This window comes from Centruroides sculpturatus, unplaced genomic scaffold, assembly GCF_000671375.1.
Source record: "Centruroides sculpturatus isolate CEXI.00-Female unplaced genomic scaffold, Cexi_2.0 scaffold511, whole genome shotgun sequence".
Lineage (NCBI taxonomy): Eukaryota > Metazoa > Arthropoda > Arachnida > Scorpiones > Buthidae > Centruroides > Centruroides sculpturatus.
Genome location: NW_019384727.1, coordinates 451,790 through 476,336, shown reverse-complemented (window position 1 = coordinate 476,336; position 24,547 = coordinate 451,790). Strand labels below are relative to the sequence as shown.

The following is a 24,547-nucleotide window of genomic DNA, read 5'->3' as shown; positions in this document are numbered from 1 at the left end:
TAACTAGTCTATATGTGAGGAATGCGGAGCGTCTGTATGCGACGTAAGCGCAAATTGATTTGAAATTTTAGAAAATATCTTCTGTAATGTGTTATTAATTAAATCACGTTCACATAAAATATAATTTCTCTCGAAATTGCGGGTTAATTCTATTTGAAAAAGTGACCCGTTTCATTTCTATAGACTTTTCCATGTCCGGAAGTGTTTTTTTTTTTTTTTTTTTTAAATATAAGCATAAATTTTGCCGGAGAGAATAAATCACACAAGGAATACGTCAGTAATTGACTATTCCGACAGGAAATGCATTTCGGACCTTCTGCCCCTCCTCGGTCCTTTATGACAGATCTTTGACTGCCAAAATGATTCTATTTCCATTAGAGAGACATTTGCACCAATTTCGTTTTTAATTTTTATCATAATACTAGATAATTATCGCGGGGGCCACAAACTCCAGTTTGTGTTGCGAAGGCGCTTACGGCAATATTAGCGCGGACACCCAAAATATTCTCCGTTGAAGAGACGGAAGTATTGTGTTGGGGGTTCCCGCAGACTAAAACTGTCGTCATCCTCGGTGTCAATAAAAGTTAAATTTTAAACAATTTCATTGTGTAACGTTTCGAAACAATACATTCGTATAATTACACTCTTATTTTACTTATTTTTATTACTTTTAATTATTATTTAGTTTTGAACATGGCCGTTTCGGTTATAATTTACTAATACTTTTGTCTGGAGTTAACTGTTCTTGAAGTTGAAGTTTAATTTTTCCCTCTGTTTTACTTAAGTTTTTTTTTTTTATTTCTTTTAATCATTATTTTTAACTTAATCAATACTCGGCTCGGTGTTGGATGTTATAAAAATTTACATCCAAATTTTTAATATTCATTTTATTTACCTTACGGAATCGCATCGACCACATTTTTGACTTTACCTAAGTTTCGTGCAAATTTCACGGCGTAAATATATTTAAAAAAGCAAGCAACGAGTCGCGTAACTCCAGCCTTTTACGAGATATTTTTAAAATAAAAATTTTTGTATTAAGAACCGAAATAAATAAACTGTCAGGCGACCCACGGAAACTAACCCGCCGGAATCTCCCGTCCGCGTAAATCTGGCAAACCGGGTAAAAAAATTCAATTTTTTACTTAACCGGGTGTTGGTTTATTTTATATATCGATAGGAGACCGTCCGTGGCATCCGGGAACGGAGTTACGTTTCCTCAAAACTTCAAGGGGTAGCGAATGTACCCCTATCCCATGTCCGAATCGTAATTTATACACATTCTCCTTAATACCGGTGCTGGTATTTTTTCTAAATTAGTTATCGACGACTCGAAGAAGTCTTTCGAAAAGGTGAGTAATTTTCGTTCGACCTAAAAGTACTTTCTAAAGTTTACCTAAGTTTGCCAAAAATTTAATAGCAAACGGGAAAAAGTAGCCGGGCATCGACCGTGCTTTTTCCCATACTTATTCGTCTGGGCTGGTCGAAAGTGTTACGTTTTCCGACGATATATTTAATTAAAGTCGTCCCGAGTACTTCGAGAATAAATACCGACCGGCCAACGACGCTGGCGGTCCAATGTCCGAAAAACAAAAACCGAGCACGGCCACAGAAATTAAACGAAGGGAGACGAGGGACTTTACCTCCCACACTACGCACTGTATGACAGGCCCGCCGGCCCGGATAAAATTCCATTTGTCGGAAAGGGCGTTATCGAAGCCGGCAAACTCCCAATTGGGCAATACAGGGAAGAAGTCCGACAGGCGAGAAACTAACGTAACAGACAATTTACTCACATACGCTATTGCATTTCAAAGTTTTTAATTAGTTTTTCTAATTAACATTTACATATTTTTTTACCATCACCGAATCATTGAACTTAAAATGTTTTATTAAACGAGAAATTAGTGATTGTGACGTGGCGCAATGCCCGGCCGAAATTTCTATTATTATTATTAATTTATTTAATTTAAAATATATTCTTTCCACCCGAAATTAGTAGAGACTCGTACATCATACTTTTAAGATAATAGTTGAGCCACTCATCTATTAACTGCTTTCGAGGGGGGAGCTTTGAATTGAGAGGTATGTATTTTGAATTGATATATAGTTAGTTAATCGAGACATCTTGTCCTAAGGTTTCCGTATCTAATCTTGGATTTCGTCTGACTCTGTTTTCGAGATTAAGAAAAGACGGACGGACGACAGTTGGAATTTTGTCTACGATTTTTTCAAACTGGAGTCTAATTAGTTTATCCAGTTATTAATCCACAACCATAAAGCTAAGAAAAAAAAGCCATTTGATTATAATTCATTAAAAATTCACGTATAATCAATGTACAAATGTATCCCTTTATAAACTTCTCGAACTTTATAAAATATTAATAAAGTAGAGAAAAATCAGAAATTGTTTTGTTATGCAATCAAAATTATTAAATTAAAGAATGATAAATAATTTTAATTTAAATGGTATTATTTATCATTTTTGCAATTTGTTATCATGTTTTTTAATCAGTTAATTAACATCCAACCCTCAAACCGAGTGCTTAAATGATAATTGCGAGAGATTAGGAAAGTTCAAATATTTCAAAAAAATTTTTTTTATCAATGTTAGATTATTAAAAGTATTACAGATTTTTCTTTAAAATTCACAATAATGCATAATTAATACGGCTTTTTTACAATAAAAGTGTTAGGTTTGAATCTTACTTTAAAAAATCAACAAAGCAGGTACATTTGCTGACTTTTCCCGACTATTTCTAAACACATGATAATCTTGATTTTCCTGCCCTTCCGGGTGGGTAGAAATCCTGCTCGTAACACAGATGATTTCTTCAGCAGTGTCTCGTAAACTTTCCCGCAGGACTCGTCACCAAACTTATGCTCGACCACCAGTATGCCTTTTAATGTTTCGACTTCAAGCAGTGTTTTCTCGGTTGTCCACATTAACATTCATTGCAGAAAGCACTCTTTAATTTGTAGCATTAGTTCTCGGGTGACAAAGGACAAACTCGACGAGCTGTAAAACTTGTTCATATGGCACGCGATTTGCAGCGAAAGATCCGAGTCTTTCTATCCATTGATCCGCAACAGTCGACTTCTTGGCGTTCCATATGCAAATCTTTTCTGCAGAAGCACTCTCGGAAATGTAAGTAATCTCATCGAATAACTCGTTTTCATCGACAGCCAGATTGGAAATTTTGGATACGACTCGCGGTAGGCTCCTTTCAACGTTTTCCCAATTCTGCGTTTCTTTCATATTAACCAGCGTAAGTCATTTCGTACTTCAAACCGTCCTATTCTTTCTTGAAGATAATCAGTTTATGACAACCGTGAGGAGTATTATCACAATCATCGTATTACACATTAGAACCCCGTTAAAACATTTTGGAAGGACCTACTTGGGAAAATGCCTTAAGCGGAAAAGGCAAAAAAAATTTTTTTTTAAATCCACATACTGTATTTTATTACAGAAGAGATACAATGATGTGTAATATCTACAACTTTTTAAAGTACCGATCCAGAGTGGCCTGCTTCTTGTTCTTAGCGCAAAGCTTCTAACATTAAGATTCTAGGAAAAACACGGCGTAATATTCGTGCCAACCCTGTATATAATATATAGGCTATATACACTGTATACTTACGGTAAAATGAGGGAATTGCAAACAGCCCACATCTAAAAAGTCGGCAACTCGTGCATCATCCGTTCAATGCCGATCTGTGGAAGACACCAATAACACTGGCAAAAAGTTAGAACATAATAAGAGAATTATAAGACTAATGGAACATTTTTGTAAACAACTCGTTCATAGCTGTTAGTAATTGGTAGAGTTCGTGCTTCGGTAAAGCACGAATCTTACCGATTACCTATAACTATGTCCGAGATTAATACCTGAACCACAACCGAAACGGTGCTAATTTCCAACGTGGCATTTTTGAGGGTAAGTCCACCACCAATCGGAATTGCAGAGGAGGACGTTGCACGCGAAGATCTCTTGTAACGACGACGACGATATCGAACTTGCCACGCGCAATAAATACATTTCTATTCGATGTAGCCGGGTGCGTAGCGCATTCAAATTAGGCCAGTGCAGAATGCGCAGCCTGGGAGTCGACGAAAGCATATCTGCGACTTCTTTTTACTCTTAATGTTTATGGCGGCAGATATATTTATATATTTTAATCGATCAAAAGCACTTTTGGATGTCACAAATAGACGATGGGAATTGCATGCGTGTGGGGGAAGTCCGATCAACAGCGTATTTGACAAAAAGATTAATTTTCTACGTTCTCCACCGCTATTTATTAAGTGTTTACCCATTTACATCTAAGATTGGTGATTGTATATGACTTTCGCACCAGTAACGAATAATTTTCCTTTGTTAACAGGTGTCTCTGATGGAAATTTCCCACTTTACCTACTAGGCGATAAGAGGGTGCACAACTCGGTGGGAAAATACAGACGCATCGGAGACCGCCTATTTGTGACGTTTTTAAAAAACCATTAAGTCAACCGACCCGTTTCTTTGTAATCGATAACGGCGACACACTTCATATTTCTAGAAGGAAAAGTTTTCCAATTCCAATCGACAACAGTTTATGGCCGAAATTTGTCGGCCACAGAGTCCATTTCCGAACGTTAAAAGGGCGAGAAAATCGGTAAACGGTTTAACCGTCGATACCGGAATCGTACCTAGGGACAGCAGAATTCCAACGCGAAATGCGGAAACGTCTTAACCGGGCTTTACCACACTGTGTCATTTCCGGGTCTCGCCGACGTCCGCGTGCCTTTCCGGCTCTCCTGTCGCGAAAAAACCGTTCCCAGAAATGTGCCTTAGATAAAACAGAAGGAACTGGTAACGAGTGTGTCTTATGGCATCGTTAGGGAACGCCCAAAAGGCCGAGCGGTCAAGGTGGCAGCCTACCGCTCTGGGGCCCCAGGATCGAATCCACACAGATGGAAAAATCTCCACAAATTTTTCGGGGGGAAGTCTGTCCGGATATGTCGGATCCCATCCCTCACCACCCAGCTGCCCCATTGTGAACCTGCCTGAACTCGTAATGGGCTTGCTAAAAGAGACCTGCAAGGAGGAGAGAGTGATTCCTAGCGTCACCACTAGGGACCGCTTCCGTTTTAATACAGCCAATAGAAAGACGTTTCTTTAAGAATTTTCTCGCTGCACGTGGTATTTAATTTGTGGTCTGAGGAAAGGTAGCATTTTATTTCTTTAGAATTAAAATGGATAGGAATTACAGTAGTTACTTTTTTTCGTCATTTGATAACATAGAAGTTTTGAATCAGAAAGTTTAGAAGAAATAATCAGAAAAAACGCTCGAATCGATTATCTATCGATAGAACCAAATACTCGACCACCAGTACCCAGACTTACGTGAGTACTAGACTTTTACGATATCGTAGCGTACGGGCACTTTGCGAATATGAGACTTCTTGCATCTGGCAACTTACGATGAATTTCGTCCTAAGTTACGATACTGAGTGTTTGTGAATCCTGGCCGAAATTAATGTGTTTAAAAATTAATCGAATTGTAATTTCGAAGGAAGTGAATATAGAATAGCCTGCTTCCGCCCGTTACCGGCGAGGCGCTATAATCCTAAGACCGACTACCATAGAGTCTATGGGTGTCGTCTATCGGCTGTCATAAGTCACACAATCCAATAATCATTATTATAATAATGAACATTCCATAATGCTGTATTACTTTAAAACTTATTTCCCCCAGAAATTGTTAGACCACTGCTTCCGATAGTATTGGTTTAAACGAACACAATTAAAGGATACAATTTACTGATTTAATACGAATAAATTAATTGAAAATTATAATCACCTCTCCTCTGATAAATATCAGAAAAATTACCGGGGTTGCAAGATCTGCAACCAACGTTGGTGGTACATCTTGCTAGGTAAGGGTGTAAAGTCGGGCTTTGTCAATTTACACCTTGGCAAGATAAAATAAAAGTTTTAAATAACTCATACAAATATTCGTATTCTATAATTTTGTATAACTATAAACTTTGCGGGGCCCAATAAATAGTTTTGCACCGAAGCATTTTTATTTTGGGCTGCAATTTTTAAATTGCAGACTTATACATTTCCACTGTCGTCCGCGGCCAGAGAGAGGAAGATTAGGAGCAGGAGGTCCCACTAACTATTTATGAGTTTTAGACTAAAAGTCACGTGATTTTTTAAAAATTAAATGATGATTAAAAGTTCAGCACAGCATTGTGACGACGTGTCACAATAAATAATTGCTTGTATTTTTACTCTTTATGCCCTATGGGCACTAGAAAAGTCTCTGTATCAATCTTATTATGGGTTTGGCCAGGCCCACAATGGAACGACTGGATGACGAAGAATGGGGCATGACATATCTGGACAGACGACCCCGAAAAATTCTTGAAGTATTTCGACCGGTCCAGATTTGATCTCGGTCTCCCAGAGTGGTAGGCTGTCATCTTAACCGTTCCACCATACAGCCAGCTGCAGCAGCAAGGATAACACACTTGATCTAACCGGGTCGATCCAAACCCTCCTACCTTTTGGAAAGTCTCGCGAAGGACGCAAATTTTCTTCTAAAACAAATAAATAATGGAAAGATTAGTGTTGTCTCAATTAGAGCAATCACGTTTCCTCTTCTAAAAAAATGAGAGGCGAGGAAGACGAAAGTTAAATAAAAGATGTTTATTTCATCACTGATTCGTTAGACCATATTCATTTTTTAAATAGTCACATCTGTGAAAACGACGTTTAAGTACATGTACTATACATGACGATTTACAATAACCTCTACCTGTAATAAAACATTTGACACCTGAAGACTGCGTAAAGTACGACCTCTCTCTTCTACCCGTGACAAGACGGGCAATGCCCAATCTTCCTCCACCCCGCAGGGAAGTTTTTTGCCTTTTGTAACAAATTTTGAGGAGACGGAGGAGGAGGCAGAGTGGCGCCATTGCATCCTTCGTCAGTTGCGCTGCCACCCGGTGTTTCCACTTTTTTCTTTTACCGGTTGTCGACGGGTCGGAACGCTCTTCCCTTCCGTACGGGTGGCAGCAGAACGGCCGGGGAAGGAACGGACTAGAAGAGAGGTGTCTAATCGTCTTTGACGGAGGAGGCGACTCTGTCGGGAAGCTCAAAGCTAAACACTGAAACTAGGGGGCAGCGTCGACCTCTCTGTCTCTATCTAGGCGCGGTTATCGACAGATCGCACAATTACAGACACGGAATAAATTAAAGTACTATACACGGGAGGCCGAGCGAGTGGGCGCGTCGCGTCTTCTGTCCTGTCGAACGCCGCCTCGACAACGAAAGTCTGCACGGATGCGGTCGATGGCCGCGGAATCTTTATAACAAAATTCGGATGGTAGACGAACGTAGGGAGGAGAATGTAAGTCGCGTACTCTTTATCCCGATTTTCTGTCGGCTGCACGTCCAAGGGATTTCGGGTCCCGGGTGACACTTTAAGGTTCGCCTGTCGGCGAGTAATTGCACTCTCGCTGTTTGAATTTTGTTCCCTGCCTGAAATAAAAACAGAGGATCTTTGTTAACATTTTGCTATTTTCCACTACACTTAATTTAACTGATTACGCAACAACTCGTTACGCGTACGCTGTGTTTTAAACGTAACATCGTCGTCTGTCGACCGAGTAACCAAATAAAACTCGAATACAAAAATACAAATATATACTGGCTTCTACTAATTTAACTAAGTATCGTATTTACTGAAGTGTGTGTGTGCGTGCGCGTGCGCGTGTTTTATCCTAGAAACTGTTGAATTACGCTAGAATGTTCGCAGTGTCATGGCAAACATTATCAAACAAATATGGCAATTCACGAATTGCTTTACCCTTTTACTGGAGTAAAACCTTTTCTGGTCAGTTAAATTTCGCTCTCTTACCGGCTCTGTCATGAGCGAGAAACTACTCCAAATGTTATAATAAAGCATTTTGTAATATAAATTACCAATCAGCAAACTTGCTAACGAGAACAAACTAAATGCACTCGACTTTTTATATTAAGTCAATGGCTGTTGTTTGTTAGAGCGGACGTATCGATCGAAGAGAGAGACCGAAAACGCATGCACTTATTCTGTTGGAAAGTAACTTTTCAACTCTCTTGATATTTGTTTTTGACAAAGATATGGACATAAACCAAATTCTGAGATAACGGTATAAACTTTAGGAAATAATTTCGTCGAACGGTGAATTCGGTTATTAAATTGTTCTGGAGATATACGCGATTTTAATGATAAGTGACGTTAAAACCTAATAAACTTTAATAAGAATTACGTCTCTTGGTTCTTTCGTCTGCCAGTGAGAAAGCTCTTTTTTCGAACTCGGATTTGACGTGTGACTTCAATCAATATCAAAGCAAGTGATTTTTCCTGATGGTTCTGAAAGCAACGAAAGCAAAGATAAGTGAGATTACCTAAGTGGGTGTCAGAGACGGATCTTCTCGGAATGTGTTTTGATCGTCGACAATTACTACGATTATTCATAATATTTGTTAATCAATTGACAATTGTAGTAACTGTCAATGCAAGAACATTATTTCAAACATTGAATTAACATATAATAAACATCTTATAGCCCGATGAATGTATAATGAAATAACCAACGATCGCCTGAAAGATCGGGCTAGAATTTGGCTAATTAAATGAATTCAATTAATGGCTAATTAATTTAATTTATTCCAGAAGGTTGTAAATTTATTTAATAAATTATTAAAATTATAATTATTAATTGAATCAAGAGATGTCGCCTAACACCTCCCTCTAGTGTTAAATTGCTTTATAATAATCATTTAATTAACCAAATTCTAGCCCGATCTTTCGGGCGATCGTTGGTTATTTCATTACATTGAATTGACTTTAGATGTGATTTAAAACTTGCTAAGTGATTTTAGATTAGGCGTTGAGCAATGTATAGTCTATAGACTCTATATCGATAATTCATTAATAATGCTTATTCTAATAATGACAATTACTAATAATAGAAGTATGTATTAAAAAAATTGAAATATCTGTTTATTTTCCTTAAACCAGTTAGGGACTTGTGTTGGAGCAAACCTAATATTTGCAAAATACTCGCAAATATTTTTATAAATTTATTTTGTTTCATCATAATTTCACAATTTCTACGGAAACCGGACAAATTAATAATTAATCCTGACCATGAATTTAAAAACCGGCTTGTCCGGGTAAAAATCAGCCTGGTGGCAACACTAGACAGACTATATTAAGTCTTTTCAATGCAGATTACTATGAGCAAAAAGAGAAAATCATAAACACAAAATAATAATATTAATTTGCTTCACTGATTCAATACTTCTGTCAGAATAATATTATTGATGAGACTATGACTTGTTTCTAAAATCGCGCTGCTGTCAACGGCTGCACACCTTAGAGGTATGAAAGAGTACATGTCAAAAGTTGCAATTTGACACAGAGTATTTGGTGCCCAAATCATGAGCACATAAAATAAACCAGACTTGTAGACAGTCAGGAGACCGAGAACCGGGTCAAAATAATATACGAAATGCCGAGACTGTTTCTACAAACAGGCAGGAGTGCGAGATTTGTGCATGCATTGTTCGTGCTCTCCTAGAAATAGTCTCGTCCCAAGAATGGCTTCGCCGTTTTACTTGTTTTTGTTATAAATTACAAAATGAATTTAAGTACAGTTTAAATAATAACTAGAAGCAAAAAAAATATAACTAAATATGTTAATAATGTAAATTTCTTTGGTCTAAATTCTTTCCAGTAAAAATATTTAGAAAAGGAAGCTTCAGTCTAAGTTAAAACTAAATATTTTTGTTAGGAACTATAGTAGAGTCTGTGTAATCTAATATATATTGGACCAGCTGGTGTTAGATTACTGGATTTTGTATTATGTACTGTATATACTGTACTGTACAGTAAAAAAATGCACTTTGGTGCATGTTAGTTTATTGTACTAATCACAATTGTGACTGTTTTGCCAACTGCACATGCAACAAACTAGTAACTGACAATATGCAATTACATTAGTCTTGCTCTGTCACATATGTTGACAAGTGGTTAACAGGAAAGTTTCATGTGTGCTGCCCTGCAGAGTGTTGGATTATAGAGGCTCTACTGTAATTGCATCAAGAAAATTTTTCAGACAGCTATGACCTAATAATCTACTTTTTAAATCAAGATTTTTAATAAATAAAACTTTATTAATTGTACACATAGAGCAAGGATCTCCAATCTTTTCCCAAAAAGGGTCATCTATGCTGTAGAAAACAAGTCTGAAGATCAAGTGTGAAAGATATAGTCAAAGATTTAGATTTTTTAAATTTTCAAATAACAATGAATATAAATCAATGTGAAAGTTGTGACTGCTTTTTCAGAAGGATGTAATCAAAACTGAGAATAAATTTTGTGGTAACCAATATTAAAATTTTCTTTAGATGTAACACAATGATTTAATTTTATCTTATTTATATATAATATATCTTATTTTTGAAAAGGTTTGTTAGAAAGATATGTAGAAGCAAAAGTAGAAAATATATCCTGTGAAACTTGAAGACTTTTGAAATCTTTTTCTGGAGGAGATTTGTAAAAACTTCACTACCAGAATTCTTCAACAAATACACCTATCAAAGAGCTTTAATTGAATTCTAGCAAGATTTAATTCTAAATAAAACTTTATAATAAATAATAATAAATTATAATAAATAATAGACTAACACTTCTGATCTACATTTGGAGATCTTCAGGTCAGTATATTTGATGATGGAATGCTGAAATAGAACAATGGTATTTTTTTAAAAAAAAAATTAATTAAAATTATTCTCAAATACATAAAAATAAAAGTAAATAGAGCGAGGTACGAAAAATAAAAATAAAAAGTAAACAAAAAATTACATAAACATAAATGATAACATTCCATTATATTGTCCCTATGTCATGATGTTATGTCATCGTTAATCAATCCAAGTGTAAGATAGTTGTTTTTAGTCTTCTCAGTATTTACTTTTATTTATTTTTTTAATGTATTTGAGAATTACATTTAATTTTTCAAAAAATGCCATTGCTCTATTAAAGTAATCCATCATCAAATATACAGACTTGAAGATGATCTCCATTTGTAGATTAAAAGTATTAGTCCAAAAGTTTTATTTCAAATGAAAGTGTGCTAAAATTCAATTAAGGTTCATTGATAAATATGTATATTGCTATATTATTCCAGTCTCCCAATTGGTGTTGTAACTCCCTTCTTCAAACAGCTTTTTATAAAAATCATTTGCAGCAAAATCCATTAATTTTAAGATCCATTAAAGATCCAGCAATATCCATTAAAGTTTATCCACTTTGAACTAGTTTGAATGTCAATAATAAAACATGTCTGTGAAAATAAGTTATATGGGCTGGATAAATATACTTTGAGAGCCATAGATTGGAGACCCCAACATAGAGAATATGTTGCATTTGGATAATTATAACATTATAACAAAGTATTTACCTGATGTTCAATTTCCATTAGCACTACGGCTAACAATGTTATTCCTATTGTTAGTTTCTGTGCCATAGATTTTACCAGCCTTTTTTGCCATGCTTCCTAATAATTCTAGAGAATTTTTGTGTGTGGACTTCAATGATATCAACCATTCTTTCAATCCAATCTCATCCTGAAAAAAGATATGAAATAAAAATAATTTAGCTACATTATATATATTTTATAAATTGTCATGCTACTTTCAAATTGTCAACTGGAAGAATTTGGCAGCCCAACAACATTTTGGCTAGTGTGCAATAGAAAAATTATACTTGCATTTTATTGCAATTGCTTTGGTAATAGCCAATTGTTTCTGGTATTTTAATATGTATTATTCTGTGATATCTAAAGAGAGATGAGATATTTTCTTTCAGATAAACCATATTTGTGTACAATTTTGAAAAGATACCATATATGTATATATATTAATATATAATAAATATATTTATTTTAATAATATGTATACACATATATACAAGCAATTATTTATTGCGACGTTGTCACAATGCCGGTTGCAATTTTAAATTTATTTAATTTAAAATGTGCACTCTCCACCTCAAATTGTTAGTGGCTTGCTCCTGTACATCATACTTTTCCTTTAAAAATAGAGTTGTGCTGGCCATCTATTAACTGTTAGATTATTTCGTATTTCTAATCCTTCTATTATATTATAGTTTTTGATTTATACAAAGCTTATATTATGTTATATCACACCCAATCTAACACATTTTAAAAATTCTTTAAATCAGTACAGTACAGTAGAGGAATGAGGAATTTTTAAAATGTGTTATATTGGTCACTCAGTGTAATAAACCCTTGCATAAGATATATATAAAACATTCTTTTCTTCCAGAATATTCTAAATTTAAATTAAAAATAAATTTATTTCTAATTATTAAATTATTTAACATCGGTTAATAGACAAACCACCAAATTATAGCCAAATTGCTTTATATTCAGGCAGTTGGCATTACAGACATTACAGTTTATTAAACTTTGTTAATTATTTTATTCAAAAAAGAGAATATTTCAACCAAATATACTTACTGGATTAGTAAGTACAACTTTTGCATCACGTTCTCTTTCTCCTTTCATTTTCAATACAATGCATTGTTCTCCTTTAACTTGAACATAATCAGAACACACGTCGTCTATTTGATCCATAAAAATAAGCTACATAAAAAAGTTTCTTAGTCTTTATTAAAATAATTTATATAAAGATATATTTTCAATTCCTAGAAATAATCTTATTTAGCCATTTAACTTAAAGTGAATCAAATTTACAAGTGGTTGTAATATACATCTATTAGTTTATTATTATATAATAAATATATATGCTATATGTTCTTTATAAAAACTAATATTCATATAGTAAAATTATAACAACAAAGTGTGCACATGAATAGTGATGTTTAAGAAATTGATATACAGTAGAACCTCCATTATCCAAATTTTTGATTATCCGGATTGTTCAAAATAAACAAAAATTTTACGAATTTGCTGATTTGCACTTGGCGAATTACGACACTGTTTATGTACGTGATGGAATGCATAACTTTTTTTGTTTCAACAACGTCTCACCCGGCACAGTGGCCGTAAACTCTTAAATATATTTTACGTAGTAATAAAAATATAACTTGACATACGTATTTATAAATAATTTATATTCAAATTACATCATTTCTATGACCAAGGGCGGCATAAGGCAAGGACGATGTGGGCCACCGCCTATGCCTCGCGGTCCGAAGGTCCTCGCGCCTCGAAGGTTTATGCATTACTTAAAAGCCGTAAACGCGACGAAAAAATTTTACTCGTCATAAAACGAAATAGTTTGTCAAATTTTTATTCATAAGAATGCAGTTTCAACTGCTTTTTATTTTATAAAATCCGTCTTCTTGCGCCACCAGAGGGCCTTTTAAACAATAGGTAGTCTGTCAGTAGTAGTCCAAATTCAATACGAACGTTTGTTTCTTGAAAATTTGATCACGATTTAAATACAGTATTTATTTTTAATATTACCAATATGTCATCGAAAAGAAAACGTGTTGTATTATCATTAAAAGACAAATTAAAGTATTTGTTTCGATTATCCGGATTTTTTCTTATCCAGACTACCTTCATCCCCAATTAGTCCGGATAATCGAGGTTCTACTGTATATATGAGAATCAATAATATTTGTTTATGATTTTTAATTATGTAAGGATGAATATAAATGAAAAAAATTGCCATAATTTCTTGCAAATATATTCTTGCACTCATGTTTATCTGAGTTTAAAGAATTGACTTTTCTGAATTGACTATAAATTCTGCATTTCATTTTTCTTGTCCTTGGTCCAGACTGAACTCAACTAATCAAGTTAGAGAATAAGAATCATCAGATTTCATCAGAATCAAAAAAAAAAATTAATACAGTTACCCAGGTGGGTCAAAATACAACTTACAGAGGTGGTCAATATAGAGAAGTTGGTTTCCTATTGTTTACATAGGGTGTATGTCCAGTGTACAAAAATTAGATCAATTATGGAAACTTCACTGAATTTAATTGTTAATTTCATAATTATAATTAAATTAATTATATATTATATATTAAACATTAATTTTAGTAACTTTTAGCACATTTTAAAAAATCATATGCACCAACTACAACATAAAGGTGTCACTGTCTGGTTGTACAATCTGCAATAGTGATTTCCAGTTGGGTTATTTACACATACCACGTACAGGTAACCCCCGTATAACACGGCACTTCTATAGCACGGATTCACTCTGACACCGTTCGAGAATTGGGTAAAACCCTTGTACAACAGGAAATGTAATAAATTTTTACATACTTAACTAATAATAGTTCAGGAAAATTATTATTTTCGTGAACTATTAGTACTTAAGTATGTAAATTTTCTCTTCTCGCCTTCTGTCGATACACGTGGTCCTTCTCGAAACTTCTTTCAATGTTGCCAGATCGCGACGCTTCTGCTTCTGATGTTGCCGAATGTTTTTCGGCAACATCACTTTCCATTCAACAACATTCCATACTTGCTTTATTCTTCATAAGTGCTTAGCACCATATAAGGAAATTTATAAAGACCTTTTAACTAGAAGCAAGAAATCTAAAATTACATACATTTTGCAAAAGGTAAAGCATGGATCTGAAGATAATGCAGAACATTGCAAAACATTGTTTAATTTATATTGATATGTATCACTTAAAAAAATTTTAATGAAGATATTTATCTTAATTATGAAAATATACTAGCATTTTTTTTAATTTTTGGAACCTAACCCTCCTTTTCGTATTAGTTCTTTGTTTCGTATAACACGGATTCGCATAACATGGCAATTTTTTGGAACGTAACTACCGTGTTATACGGGGGTTACCTGTAATTATAGTATGTAAGAATTGGTCGTTAAATAAAAATGTTAATTTTGATAAATGAAATTTGATATTTAAATAATAAATTAAAAAATAAACACATTCTATTTTATAACAGCTAAGTCACTTACTTCTGGTTTACTACTGCTTGATTCTGTGTGAAGTTCTAGTCTGTTTGGATAGAGTTTTCCATAACGAGTTTGCCAAGCAGATGCAAAAGGCCCACCCAATTTCTTAATATAGCCATGAATAATACAATCAGACTCTAAAATTAAAGAAAACAGATATATTAATGCAAGTTCTTCATTCAATTACATTTGATATTTTGAAAAATTGTCAGTACATAAATTCTTTATACACAAAACAAGCATTTATTTGCAAATGAAAACAAATGATGATGAACAGATTGCTGTTAGATGTTGATGAAAGTCAAACCAAATGACAAAAACATGATAACAGTACCATCTTGCATGTATGCAGTTTAAATAAACAATTCCCGATATTTTCTCATCACAGTAGTATATGTCTCCTACGATAAAGTTTGGCTATCCTGATTTACAGTGAATTCACATTAAAACAAACACTGATAAAGTGAATTCACTACTATATTGTCACAACATTATTTCTCATGCAGTAAAGTGAACAAAAATTTTACAAGTGTTTGTTAAACTGAACCTTCACAATCCCCAAGAAATAACCCTACTTTTTTTAATAATGAGTTTATTATTCACATTGAAAAGTGTAAAAAGAAACCTGATACTGTAATAAATGTTCTATTTTGAATAGAACAGATTTTTTTCTCCTAGTAAACAAAGACAGGTTTGACCTCCAAATGTACAACAAATCAAACATCTGGTTGTAGCAGATCATTCTACTGTATTCAGAAAATAGGACTGAAGTTTAAGGACATCTGCCTCTGTAAATGGATGTGGTCCCATGCAAACATGTGCTAGTATGCACATCAGGAATGAATAAAGTTATGCCAGGTTTGGCTACTTTGCATCAAATTTGGCTTCTTTTTTTACTCTTTTGATACCAAAAAATATTTTATACTTTATATTTTATCAAACAGTCTTCAACAGAAAAAAACCACATATTTCTTTTAGCTTTGTTTTGTTTAAAAACTCTGATATACTGCTCCACACTTAAACAGTGAGTACCATCTCCTCCTTACATTGATTTGAAAATCATTAATTAATAGATCATTAATTTATTTTTGGAAATAAATTTAATTTTATTTAATTTCATTTAGTAAATTAATTCAAAAATAATTTAGAAATTTCAATTGTCTATTAATTCTTAACTTCACAAATTATACAATCTTGACCTTTGACCATGAAAATCATTAATACAAATTTTCAATAAAATGAACTAACTATTTTTCCCCTAGTGATTCATATTAATATGAGTTGACTGTACAACAATGTGTAATTTTAACATTATTTTCAGATATATCAAATTATAGAGAACAAAATCATAGAAAAACAAATAAAATACCAACAAATAACTAACTAACTACTGCTATTCACCAGTTGTTTATCATCATTACACTTGTTGCACCTATCAAAAAGTGGTTCAATCTGTTTTTGCAATATCTTATAAAAGTTATAACAGTACTTAACATATAAACAAAATTAACATTGTAACGTTTTAATTATTATTTAAAAGCTATTATATTATTGTCCACAAATACAATTTAAGGAACTACACTGAAGGAAAAATGTTTGTCACTGTATTCCTGATTCCTATCACTTTTATAAAAAAAAGACCATCTTGACGGAAAAAGCTGCCATGTGTGAGAGTTATAGGCTTTTTAAAGACTGTGTATCTATGATGTACTGGTTAGTTGTGATCACTCTCTTGCCCTTTTTCAATTGGCAATCTTGTTTGTTGCCAGAGTTATTCAGGATCGAATTCAGATTGGACACCAGTTGGAGATGTTTACTGAAATGTCACAATTTCCACTGGTAACTCAGAATTAAGTATTTTAACCTTGTTATAAATATCACCAGCTACACTTGCATGTATTCATAAGTGTATACATTAGACTGGGAAAACACCTCCAAATGTTTCATTGCTAGTAATGTATGCACAATTACATTGTAATGTCATATCCAATTTTGCTTTGTGATGTTTGCATTATTGTTGTTTTGTTTGTATATTTTTTATTATGTTTTTGATTCAACTATTTTACATTTTTTGATACCTGCAAACAACCATGAACATCTTCCTTTCTTAACTTTCCTATACCCAATTTTCCTTTCTTCTACTTAATTCCTTACTCTTCTCTTATCCCTTCAACCTTCCTTTTTATAGGCTACACTGAAAGTTAAGGCCATCTAAATATTGTCTTTGTTTGTTTGTTTGCATGACATTTGGCTTCATTAAACATTTTATTTCATTGTTTTCACAATCATCAAAGAAAGTTTAATTCCTACTTAATACACTCTCATAAAACAACTTTTCTTGCAATAATGGTTTATTAATATCATAATTCAAAGGATGCTATCATTATTTTTTTAAATAAAAGTTTCAAATATATCATTTTTTTTTTAAATTTCAATATTAATAATTCTGTATTACCTTTTTCATCCTCAAACTTCATTTTCATCTTGGCACGTTTTTTCTGCTCAATTTTATCTGCTTCTTGATTAATTGTTTCAAATACAGTTTCTGCTATTTCTTGCTGCCACCTTTCTGATATTACAACTGGAAAATTTTTGTACAGTTCCTGATCGGCTTCAGTTAACTATATAATATGAAATAAATATGCATTTACAAATAAAAGTTTTATAATAAATAAAGTTGATATATTTAAATTTTATGAGTTAAAGATTTTAAAAATTCTAAACATCTTTTAAATTATTATTATTATTATCATGAAAATTTTTCAGTGTGTTTTTGAATGCTTCATAAAAATAATAGGTTTATCTACTCTCAATATCCCTTTACTAAATAAAGATTAATCACCAATTAACGTTTATTAACAAAAACACATATAGTAAAGCAACAATATATACTGAGTGATTATACTGTATTTTGATTATTAAAATAATCAAAATACAGTATAATCACTCAGTAGTATCTGTAATGTAGTAATAATAGTAAATAATCAAAATACAGTATAATCACAAGTATCTGTAATGAATCTGTAAGCCCGATAGTTATATTAATGTAAATTAATAACCTTCTGAATTAATAAATAAATACTACATTAATTATAATTATTAAATTTAATAAGGGATGGCACCTAACTCCCTTAGCACATAGAAGAATAAACTAGATGTGAAAAAGTCTAGCATATAACATCAATACTTCATGGCATTTTAAAAAACAAAAATTATTATTATTGACTGTTGAACACCAAATTGTGTTATTAATTAAACACTTTGTTTTTTCCCATCTTTATTCAGTTGATAACAACAAATAACAAATAAATAAATGATTATTATTATTTTGTATGTTTGTAACAAAAAGTCTTAAATCCAATATAATTGAATAAACACTAAAATACTAAATTACAAAACAAATATTGTTTGTGGAATTGTGGTTGTGTATAATTGTTCGTATTTGATTAAGAACCCTTTGTTCGGTGACAGTGAAACAGTGAAGTGAGGATATTATTGTGTGAATCTATGATGTAGTTGTTGTATGTATGTATGCTGTCATGTTTGTTTCAAGATTTGTTATGGTGTAGTAAGTACCAATGACCTTACCAACCTTACCAATGACAAGTGATAAACTCATTCATTTCCATTGTCCATTTCATCTGTTAGCATGGTTTTCCAGCCTTTGTGGATGCATTGCCACAAACACCAAAGCTAGGTTGGTTCTTCACATCTGTTGAGGGCATTGAGGTAGCCATGCTTAGGCTGGTACTGCTTTCACCACCAGTAACCAAAGGAGACTGGCCTATTTTTTGAACATTATCCTCTGCCTAACATACGAACCCTTGTTAACCTGGGTGACATCCTAGCACAGTTAGACTTGGTTACTACCATGGTAAATATCTCCACAGAAAGTGGGTGTGGTCACTCAGCTTCATTTCTCCTCATAGACTTTACTGACATGGGTGTACCTACCAGGAGCTTGTGCTCCAGCCTGCATTGCTCTACGGATCAGTAAAATTACTGGGCTCTCCCACCACAACCAGGTGGTGAACACAAGAGAGTTATTATTATTATTATTATTATTACAGTAAACCTCATTATTACATTAAAAAAATATAACATCATGGATGCCATAAGAAATATCGACTTCGCTTGGCAAGAATTAATTGATAATGCACAAATAAAGTGGGGAAGAAGTTATGATTGAAGATATCCAAGAATTCTCAACAAGAAGAGCCTATCGCTGTATCGTTAGGTTGACCAAACTCAACCTAATCAATATAGCAGGACTAGAAGATATAGACGAGCAGGATGTTGAGGAGTCACCACAGGTTTCAGGTGAGAGCCTTACCAATGACGACCTTCAAGAACTGGAAAACAGAGATTCTGAAAATGAAGAACCCAAAAAATTTCTCTACAGATTTCCTTAGTAAGAGTTTGGTAAGATAACCGAAACTGTTGATCAAATTGTAGTGAATGATTCAGATTTTCAAAGGAATGCAAAAGCAAAATGAGGCATTTTGGATGCAATCTTCTGCTACCGACATTTGCTTACAGAAAGAAAAAACCAACAAATGTAACTTCACCACTTTATTGCAAAAGAACAAGAATTTCAGAAAAGTTAGGACCTTCCTCACAAAAAATGAACTTTACATTTCTGTGTGCATATGTTTGTGTGTTATTTAACATATATTATAATACAAATTAATATAAAAATAACTTAAAATTAAAGTAAAATTTGTTTATTTTTGGTTGCGTGTTCCCCTATTCCTATTTACTCTATGTTAAAATGACCTCGTTTAATGCTGTTTTGTTTAGCGCTTTGTTGTCTAGGAATGCGTCCGCCGCATTAAGTGGGGTCTTACTGTATTTTATTGATTCAATTTCAATCACACAAGAAGGAAACAGATAACAAGTTAATGAATTTGGATTTGGACAAAGGTTCAAAAACGTTAGTGAAAGATGTAAAAGTTGAATTAAGCACCATTTTTGGTTTATGTTTGAAGTAAGTTTTAGAAGTTATGGTGTGTTGTGGATGTAATATTGTTTATGAATTTGGATGTTACACAAATAAACAACATTAAAAAAAAGTATATATAAATAACATAGTATTAATTACAAATATGTCAATAAATTCAGCAAAAAGGAGTATACATTACAAAGAATCAGTTTAGATAAATTATTGCTTTTAAATAAACCATTTTAAATTCTTCATCTAGAATCCTATTTTCTAACTGAAATAACACAGTGCAAGAATCAAAGATATGAGTTATTACTGAATCAACAGTGCTTTTACAATAAGGATAAAGTCTATTATTAAAAATTTCCAAATGATGGCCCCTTATCATAATATGAAATTTGTTCAGATGCAATTGCATAATTAAACTTTTAACAAGATAACTTACATCATAATTTAAATAATACCTAGTTTGCCAGCTGAATGCTCAATCAAAAACATAGCCTTGATACATTGACAAATAAGACAGGTCTTGGTTCCACAATTGTTCAAATTTAACCTAAATTATCTCATTCAGGTGGGTCTTCAATAAGGAAAAAGATTGGTTTAAGAAAATACATGAATAACCCAAATCATTAAATATTTTATGAATCAAAGCAGCCCAATTTCTTCTAAAAGATTTCTCCATTTTTAATAATGGATTATAAACATTGTAATGCAAATCTTGAGGAAACAAAGCAATTATTTTTTACCAAAATATCTAAATACTTTGTATAATCTTAATTTCCATTGGAGGTCTGTCCAATTCCTTTCTAACTCTTTTCTCTTGGGTGGTGACCAATTCTTGGAACCACAGAGAACAATGAAAGAAAGGAAGTCCTGAGGCCAGTGAGTGGAAGAAAGAGGCATTCTATGCCCCAGATATAATGGGCAGGTGGACAGATGTTGAATGTGGTGCTCCAGATTGCGAATGACAATGACTGAAGAATTCAAGAGAGTCTGAGAAGAAAGTTGGATTTTATTATAGTTATGATAAAAAGTGTAGCAATGAGGTGCAAGGAGAAACCTAGTGAAGATGAAGATGAGAGACTTTTCAGAAAAAGTTCAACATGGCATCCCATCCAAATTGTGCAGCAACACCTAGAGTATTTCACTCTTTACTATATTCTATTTTCCCAAATTCTCTACTCTCCCTATCAACTTCTTTCTTACCCTGGTTTAAAGCTAGCATGTAAGTATTAGTCATAATTTTCAGTTATCACTTATATTTCTATGTTGCAATTGGTACATTTTGTCATTGTCTGCCAAAATATTGTTTGAAGCTGTACTGTGATTAATTACTGTGGAGTTGAAATATTTGAACAGGTTTTTTTTTTATAGATGTGAAATAAAATACTTTGTTTGAACATATAATATGTTGCTCAGTATTCTTGATACGTCTTTCCTTTGTCAGTCTATGTATATTTCACATGAATTTCACATGTATAATTCACATGATACAACAGTAATCCAATAAAAAACTTTCTGAAATTATTCAACAATGCAATTGGGCAATAGTTACGAGAGTCAGACTTGTCCCCTTTCTTGTAAATCATTCTGAGTAGAACTCTCTTCCAGTCTTGTGGAAAAACAGCCAAATCTTTTATCCTGTTCAAGTAACTTAACAAATTCATTAAAATTTCCTCAAATAACTGTTTAATGCATTAAGTTTTAATGCCATCATAACCAGGAGCTGATTTGTTCTTTAACTTAGCAATTGTAGCTTTTAGTTTGTTTAGGGAAAATGGAGTATTTAGAATTGGAGAAAAACATTCCACTGTAGCAGTTAGAGCTAACTCTAGAGTCAAGGTACAAAAACTTTCCTGTAGAAAAGCTTCCCAACTATTAATCAAAACATTATTGCTGGGTCTCTTCTTAAAATTTATCTTATTTATAATTGACCAAAATTCCTTTGAAGATTTAGCTGATTGTAATTGACAGTTCACTCTATTCCAATATTTTTTCTTCTTAGCTTTGCACAAGAAAAAAAAAAGGTTTCAAGATTGCAAAATTCAACAAGATTTTCTTATTTCTATTATTATGAAAACTCTCAATGCTCTGTTTTTATTTTTTTTGCTGATTTATAGTCACTATCAAACCATTCACAAGGGTGCAAATAAACAGTCTCCATTTAGTAACTAAGGCACAATGACTTGCAGAGTCCCAATTAATTTTTATTATTGATTTATAAAATTGTTCAATATCATTATTCGAAGGAGCTAATAATGCCGAACATCTTTTTAGCACTTCATCTGTAATAACATCTTGAGCTTTCTCTCTCCAAATTAGTCTCTCACTCACCTACTCTACTTTGTTACGTTTATCTGTGTGATCCAAAATTCAGCACAGCCAAGAATGAAAAGTGATCTGACTGTAACCATATATGTCTACTCATAAAATGTATATGAAGACTATTCAAAAAAAGACTGACCTTTCTGAATATCAAGAAAATCTACATAAGTGAGATGTGGCAGGTGCTGTCATTTAGCAGCAAGTTTTAGGAACATTGTGCTACTTGCTGAATCATGCTATCTGCATTAGTCATTGAGCTACAACCATCTAAATGAATGTGCACATGGTGCCTGTCAGATTTTTAACAGTGAAAATGTGAGATCTTGGAGATCATGATCAGAGAGTCAACAAAGAGTTCTATGTAGAAGTTTTAAGGTTACTGTGTGCTAAAAGATACCTGGATTTTGGAAAAACCAAGCCTTGATGTGCCCATGACAATGTGCCAATTGTACTCTTGCACTAGCAAGAAACAAGACACTACCACCTTACTCTCCATACATGAACTCTGCAGTTTTCCTGTTTTCTAGTTTGAAAACATTCTTGAAAGGACATTATTTTCAAATTACAGAGAAGATAAAAGAAAATGCAATGCATGCCATTCCAGAAAATGCATTCTAGCAGTGGAAGAAAAATTGAGAGTGGCATGTAGCTAGTACAAGGAACTACTTTGAAGCAGTCAAGAACTAATGAAACTTCTACATAAATAATAAAATTTTCATAGCAAACATTTGGTCTTTTTTCTTGAACAGCCTTTGTACATAAACAAAATACATAAAAAACCAACAAAAAAAATTCCATATAGATTAATAAAATACAAGACTATGTAAATGTAACTCAATAATTTGCAATAAATAACTATGAACCTTTTGGTTTCTCTGTTATAATTACAGATTCATCATACACCTTTCTGATTTTTTATTCAATCAATGCAAAATTTCCTGAAATGCATTTCGGCATGTTCAAAAGCCCTCCTCAGCTAGGTAACTTATGTATACATTCGACATTATGGCATTATAAATGCACATCTATAAAAGAATCCAACAAATAAAAAATACAATATTCATAAAATAGTGTGTTGAGTGAATAACAAATCAAAAAGGTGTGTGATGAATCTGTAATTATAACAGGAAAGCCAATGAATTTCATAGTTATTTATTGCAAATTAATTGATAATACAGATCAAAAGCTTATATTGACCAACCCAATAAGTTATTTATTTTTTAAACTGTTTTTAATTGTAAAAAATATCACATGCACTTGTCTGAAAAACTGCACTTGTAATAGATCACAGTACTACTACTCAAATCTTTAACATGCAGTACAACAAAAATTGAAAATTAAATTCTACTGCATGTTAAAGGTCTGAGTAGTAGAACTGTGAAACCATATGCTGTAGAATGTGCTGTAGGAATTCAATGCATAATCCAGAAACTGAACAAAAAAAAATGTCTTTTTACCATGCCTTTAACATTAACTACATTACTACTAGTAGTAGTAGTTGTAGTGAAAGAACAAAATAAGTGAATAAGAAATGCAGATATTAAAAATTTTTGAAAATATTGCAATGTAATGAAAAATGCCAGGAAATCATGAAGAGCACAACCTACAGAAGGTTAACAATAAGCTTAAACAATACCTTAAGTATTTAAGTTGTTGTTCAAGTGTAATTAGTTTCAGCTTATGAAAAATGTTTTTTTATACTTAACAGTAATCTGCTCAGTCAAAAACAAGTTTTCTAATTCAGCATTTATTTTAAATTTATATATCTTTTAAACTGGACAAAATACATGGAAAACAATTATATAATACTCATTAAAAAGTAATATAAAAGAACTAACTTTAATGCCTTTTGTATCTTCTTCATCAAATGAACCAATATCAAAGGCATCTGCAGCATTAACTTCACCTCTTGGTGGTATCAGTGGAGGTGGATACTTTTGAAGATATACCAACTGCCAATCAATACCTTTAAAAAATGCTTGTTCTTTTACTTCTTCAGAACTGTAATAAGTATTTTATTATTAAATATTATAAATTTGAAATATTTCATATAAAATAGTGTTTGCTTTTTAAAATTAAAAAATTTTTAATGATGCAAATAAAAATTATTTTAAAAAATTACTATCTAAATAATTCTTAAATGTCTAGAATAAGTGTATCCAAACAAGTCTTTTCATAATAATTAAAAAGATTCAAAATCAATACAATATTGTTACTGCAAAGTGTGACCAATTTT

At 32.7% G+C, this 24,547-nt stretch overlaps 1 protein-coding gene across 3 annotated transcripts in view; it reads right to left on the bottom strand.

The window, feature by feature from the left end:
• Positions 1 to 2,471: 2,471 nt before the first annotated feature.
• LOC111628135 (G protein-coupled receptor kinase 1-like) overlaps positions 2,472 to 24,547 on the bottom strand; it is a 213,944-nt gene continuing 191,868 nt past the window's right edge. For 2 of the 3 annotated variants that reach the window (XM_023371863.1, XM_023371862.1), the window contains exons 14-19: positions 24,150 to 24,312; positions 17,497 to 17,662; positions 15,045 to 15,178; positions 12,590 to 12,715; positions 11,510 to 11,675; positions 2,472 to 7,538 (exon numbers count right to left, since the gene is read on the bottom strand). In XM_023371863.1, coding sequence (XP_023227631.1) covers positions 11,517 to 11,675; positions 12,590 to 12,715; positions 15,045 to 15,178; positions 17,497 to 17,662; positions 24,150 to 24,312 — 748 coding nt within the window. In that variant the 3' untranslated portion in view covers positions 2,472 to 7,538; positions 11,510 to 11,516. The remainder of the gene's footprint in view (positions 7,539 to 11,509; positions 11,676 to 12,589; positions 12,716 to 15,044; positions 15,179 to 17,496; positions 17,663 to 24,149; positions 24,313 to 24,547) is intronic. The other variant, XM_023371861.1, reaches the window with a different exon arrangement.